The 6,229-nt window shown below is 36.7% G+C and overlaps 1 protein-coding gene across 1 annotated transcript; it reads right to left on the bottom strand.

The window, feature by feature from the left end:
* Window positions 1-1,498: 1,498 nt before the first annotated feature.
* On the bottom strand, window positions 1,499-3,390 carry GK2 (glycerol kinase 2). The gene has a single exon (XM_038582326.1). The coding sequence runs from the start codon at window positions 3,338-3,340 to the stop codon at window positions 1,676-1,678; it is 1,665 nt and encodes a 554-aa protein (XP_038438254.1). The 5' UTR covers window positions 3,341-3,390; the 3' UTR covers window positions 1,499-1,675.
* Window positions 3,391-6,229: the final 2,839 nt, after the last annotated feature.

Here is a 6,229-nt window from a genome sequence, read left to right as displayed (position 1 = left end):
TATGTCTTCTTTATAAATTGACCCCTCTATCATTGCAAATGATCTTTTTACTGGTAATGTTACTTGCTCTGAAATTTACCTTCTGATATTAATATAGCCACTCTTTCTTTTGATTATTATTAACATGGTATTTTTTAAATCCTGTTTCTTTTTAACTATTTTCTCTTTATCTCTAAAATGTGTTTCTTAAAGGCAGTATGTATTTGATTCTCTTTTATCTAATATGATCTTTCTTTTTAATTGAGTTCATTAGACTACTTATAATATGCTTATTGGTATGGTTAGGTTTAAATATATTTTCCTGCTATTGTTTTCTATTTTCTTATCTATTTTTCACCTTTTTCATCCCTTTTCTTCCTTCTTTTGGATCAAATGAATATTTTTATAGTTCTAGCTTATGTGCTTAATTTGCTTATCAATTATGACTTTTTGTTGCATTATTTTAGGATATAGAATATACATCTTTAATTATCAGTATAACTTCAAATGATATTGTACCATTCCCATATAGTATGTGAATCTTACAATATTACACTGCCATTTTTCCACTTCCAACTTTGTTGCTATTTTTGGTTTCTTTTACATACATATGCTTAAAATCTATATTACAGTATTATTTTTGTTTGAGCAGTTGATTCTTTTTTTTTTCTGTTTGAAGATAATATTTACTGTATGTAGTATTCCACAGGCCTTTCCCCCCAACATATTAAGGCAATTATTTGGTAAGGCATAAGAAATATAGTTGATATCATAAGATACTTCTTTGTGTGTCAACATAAAACATATACCCAAATTTCAAGTACTGCCTCTTTAAGAAAAAGTTTTTCCTGGTAAATAACATGCATTTCACTGCCCCAAATTACATACAAATGTTTATCCCAAAATATGTATGTATCTAATGGTACAGTTAAGACTACCCTTCTTATACACTTACTTTATAAGTGGGTTACTCTATATGAAGCATATAAGAATATATGTTACACATGCCAAATAAAGTAAGTAAAGTGGAGAGATTTTTTTAAAAAGGAAAAGTTCTTCTACATATAAGAACTACACAGAAAGTCAGTGTAATTACTGAGATCATGTAAAATGTCTGAAGAATTTTAATTTGGCAAATAATTTCCAGGACAATATCTAAGCCTTGAGAATACTAAGTTCCTATTTTAAGAATCTATGTTTCTGTTCAACATTCAGCAAGATACTATGGTCTCCCTAATATATACAAAGGAGGATTTGGCAGGGCTACTAAAAACAACAATAACAGCAATTCTCTCAGTTTTAGCAAGCTAGTTATAACTATTTACCAAGTATGTGTACCACAGAGAACTAAATCTTGGTCCATAACTGCTAGAAAATATTTGATGAAAGACTTTACAGACAAAATCTGAATATCCAATATTTTAGAGGGCATGCAGTAGGATTTTATGACAACTGAGGGGGTTAGCCCCCAGGGTGCCTGGCCCACCCAGCCTGTTAAAAAACACACCACAGTTTCTAGTGTTTTTTACTGTAATTTATTTATTTCAAGCCACAGGTCTACCTTTGGGGTTCCCATAAGTCATGCAGCAAGTGGTTTATAAATAAAATCAGTCTATGATAGTGCCATCATGTTAAGAGACAGACTTGCTAGATTCTTTATGTAAAAAGCTCACATGTTGGGAATCCATGCTTGGTATTAGTATGATATACCTGAAATATATCTTGCTCCAATTAACATTATCATGCTACTCACTATAAAAAAGCCCAAGGGCAGACAAGAGAAGATAGTAGGATCACCACTTTCAGGATACTGAGTTGTAACCCAACCCATCGACTTCCTCACAGCTTTCTTCCACGTAGAATAACGAATTTCACTTTCTGTGGCCTTGATCTGTGGCTCAAACCGTTCCATAAAGATGACTGACAAATCCTCAGGTTTAAGACTCCAAACGCCCACCCCTTCTGCAGCTCCTGCTGCCATGGCAGCTCCCAGTGCAGTTGTTTCAGGCATAGAGGGCTTTATTACTGGAATATGCAGAATGTCTGCTTGTAGTTGCATAAGAATTCTGTTGTTGGTCATTGCTCCATCTACCTGCAAATGACTGAGGGGAATTCCACAGTCATAGTTCATGGCATCCAAAATCTCTCGGGTTTGGAAACAAACAGATTCTAATGCAGCAAAAGCAATATGATTTTTACTGGTAAACTGAGAGAGACCACAGATTATTCCTCTTGCACTGGGCTCCCAAAAAGGTGCATATAAGCCTGAAAAAGCTGGGACAAAGTAGCAGCCGTAAGAAGTACCTACATCTTTAGCAAGTGTTTCAATTTCCTCTGAGGTGTTTATAATTCCAAGATTGTCTCTTAACCAGCGAATAACAGCACCAGCTATACCAACAGAACCTTCTAAAGCATAACATACTGGCTTGTCTCTGCCTGGTTTATAAGCTACTGTGGTCAGAAGGCCATGTGCAGAAAATACACACTTATGACCTGTATTACATAGTAAGAAACAGCCTGTGCTGTACGTGTTTTTGGCCTGTCCCTCTTGGAAGCACATTTGTCCTACCAATGCAGCAGACTGGTCCCCCAAGCACCCAGATATTGGCTCACCTTCCAAAGACCCAGCTTTTATGCGGCCATAGATATCAGAAGAACTCCATACATTCCGAAGAATGTCCATCGGAATGTCAAAAAAGTCACAAAGCTCTTTATCCCATTCCAAGGAATGGATGTTGGAAAGCATCGTCCTGCTTGCATTTGTTACATCTGTACAGTGGACACCTCCATTAACTCCTCCTGTCACACTCCAGATTAGCCATGAATCAATGGTACCCAAAAGAGCTCTACCTTCTTCAACAGCCTTTTGAACTTGCCTCACATTGTCAAGAATCCAACGAAGTTTCACTGCACTGAAGTAAGTGCTAAGTGGAAGGCCTGTCTCGGACTTGACAAAGTTATTATTTCCTGGAATTTTTTTACTAAGGTTTTCGAGGGTAGGCTGGGTTCTTAGATCAAGCCACACTATAGCATTATAGAACGGCTCTCCAGTTAACTTGTCCCAGATTACAGTGGTTTCCCTCTGATTGCTGACACCAGTGGCTTTTATGTTGGATACTTCAATGTGCAGTTCAGCAAGTTTCTGGCATGTTCTCTCTATACACTCATAGACAGACTGAAGAATTTCCTTAGGGTCTTGCTCCACCCATTCTTCTCTTGGGAAATCTTCTGTTAATTCCACTTGATGGTGACTAAGCAGATCTGCTGTTTTTGAACTGAAAACCAGAAAGCAAGTGGAATTCGTCCCCTGGACCACTGCCCCCACCAACGGCCCCACAACCGTTTTCTTTGGGGCTGCCATGTAGCCAGTCAGTGGCTGCTCTGAGGCTCTGGTGCGGTTACCAAGACACCGAGGTGTTGGGGGGAGGAGCACGCAACACCTCGGAACGCCTGGAGCCTATGTGCCATGGCTGCCTGCGGCCACTGGATGCCTGTAAGATTTCCCTGAACATATCTTGTAATGTGGGCCTGCTGGAAAAAAAATTCTTCTGACTTCAGAATGTGTGAAAAATATTTCATCTTATTATTATTATTATTTTTTTTTTGCCCTAGAATTCAGACTAATTTTTTTTTCTTTTTACTTTCAGGGCCTTGGAACTGTTGCAGCACCACCCTGTCTTGTATGGTTTCAGGTGCGAACTTTGCTGTCATCCTATTTTTGACATGTCTGTTTATCTTTTTCTGCCTTTGGTGCTTTTGTTTTTGTTTTTATCAGTAGTTTTGGTCAGTTTGTTGATAATGTTATTTGGTGTCATTCTCTTCTTATTTCCTGTGTCTGGGACACATTGGGCTACTTAGATCTGTGGGTTTATTATAGATCTCATGGAATTTGGAAAACCTTGGGCCATTATTTCTACAAATATGTTTTATTTTCTCTCACTTCTCTGCTTTAGGGACTCCAGTTACACACATTGGAGTTGTCCCACAGCTCATTATTATCTTTCTAGGATTCATTTTAGATATTTCTATTGCTACATCTTCAAGTTTACTAATCTTTTCTTCTCTAGTATCTAATTAATCCACTGCATTTTTCACCTCATACATTGTAGTTTTCATCCTTATAAGTTCAGAGTTTTAAAAATATTTACTTAAGGTTAGGATAACTTTTAATTACATTTTCTGCTAAATCTAATGTCGGTGTTGGTTCTTGTTCAATTTTGACTAATTTATCTCATTATGGCTTATATTTCCTTGCTTGATAAGTTTTCATTAGGTGCCAAACATTGTTGAGTTTAACCTGGGTAGAGTTGCTGGGTATTTCTGTGTTCCTGTAAAGGTTGAGCTTTGTTTTGGGATGCAGGTAGGTTAGTTGGAAATAATTTGATTCTTTGGAGCCTTGCCTCTAAGACTTTGCTGCTAGAACAAGGACAGTGCTCAGTCTGGGGCTAATTATTCTCCTTTACTGTGATGAGATCCTTCAGTATAGTCTACTCAAGACCCATGAAAAATGAGGTTTTAATGGCTGGGGGGGTTAGTTTCTGTTCCCAATCCTGAGTATACACTGTTTATCTTTACTGGACACTTTTATCTTTAATCTTTTCATGTGCCTTTTTCACAGACTCAAGCAGTTTACTTACCCACATGCACTTTTGAGTACCTGACTGAATTCTCAGGGGCTGCCTTCTGAAGATATCCAGAAGGCTCTTGTGTTACTCTTTTCTTTCCGGTACCATGTTGTGTTCACTCTAGATGCCTTTATCTCTCTGGATGCTTAGCTTTATCTCCTCACCATGGGGCCTTTATTCACCCAGAGGTTCCACTTGGGTTTCACCTACGGTGCTGTGGACTCCGACCTCTCTCAAGGAAAAAAGGTGAGGAAATCATAGTACTCATGCCACTTGTTTCTTTGCCCCTTAGGAGTCACTACCTTCATTGCTTGATATCCGCCATCTTGTGAACTATTGTTCAATATTTTTTTATTACATGAACTATTTCATATTTATTTTTCCTTTTTAAAAATTGTTTCAGGTGATTAATAAATGTGGATAAATTTACTCTGTTACTCCATCTTGGCCAGAGTAGACATCCACTGGATAGAAGCTTAAATTTTCAGATTGATTAGAAACTTGGTGAATAAATATTCATTTGCTCACCAATTTAAATTTATTAAATATCCACTCAATAAACGTCAGTTTTCTGTATTAAGCAATAGACTCTGCTTTTGAGGTATCTCAAAGGTGAAACTCATTTATCCCTAATGAAATCAACAGAACAAGATAGAAGATAACATAAAAATCAACAATATTGTTATTTCACTATTTTAATTGGATCGTGTTTTCCATTAAATCCTCCAGTAAGTTTTTGAAGTCAGAAAAACAAAATTAGTTATCAGATTTAATTTGAATAATGGGGGATTGAAATCATCAGAAGATGGTACAGATTTTCCTCATCATATCTTTGTTCAGATTTTAAAATTCTACCAGAGATTTTCTTTTTTTTTTTTTAAGATTTTATTTATTTATTCATGAGAGATACAGAGAGACAGAGACAGAGACAGAGACACAGGTAGAGAGAGAAGCAGGCTCCATGCAGGGAGCCTGATGTGGGACTTGATCCCAGGACTCCAAGATCATGCCCTGGGCTGAAGGCAGGTGCTAAACTGATGAGCTACCCAGGGATCCCCTACTAGAGATTTTCTAAGCAGAAATTTAAAGACAACACTTACCAGTATGCCAGTTTATCATACTATGCTTGAATTTGCTTGAAACAGATTGTTTTTTATTTTTTAAATGTTTTTTTTCTTCCCAAGTATTTGACAGTACTAAACATTATATGTATAGCTTAATCTACACAATAAAAAGATTTGACCCAAGGTTTTTTCTCTACATCCCCTGTCCTCTGCCACACCAATATACACAGATAAATGTTCCTGATCCCATTAGTTTTTAAGGCTAGGAATACTTTAAGCATTTGTTTGTTTTTTGATGCAAAAAGCTGTTTTTATTAAAGCCTGGGGACAGGACCCATGGGCAGGAAGAGCTACTTTGAGCATTTTGTCTTGAATACAAGTAACTCATTTACAAAGGCATCAGTTTCAGTTTATAAATAACTGGTTTACATATTAGTTTCACTTTACTGACAACTAAATTGTAGCCACTAAAATAATCAGGTAAGTGTCTCAGTTTAGTTTAGAACGAAAAGTTGACCAGATTGATTTAACTTTCTTAGAGTAATTGCAAACTATTGATGG

This window comes from Canis lupus, chromosome 32 (genome assembly GCF_011100685.1).
Source record: "Canis lupus familiaris isolate Mischka breed German Shepherd chromosome 32, alternate assembly UU_Cfam_GSD_1.0, whole genome shotgun sequence".
Taxonomy (NCBI): Eukaryota; Metazoa; Chordata; class Mammalia; order Carnivora; family Canidae; genus Canis; species Canis lupus.
This window is presented reverse-complemented; position numbering and strand designations above follow the sequence as displayed.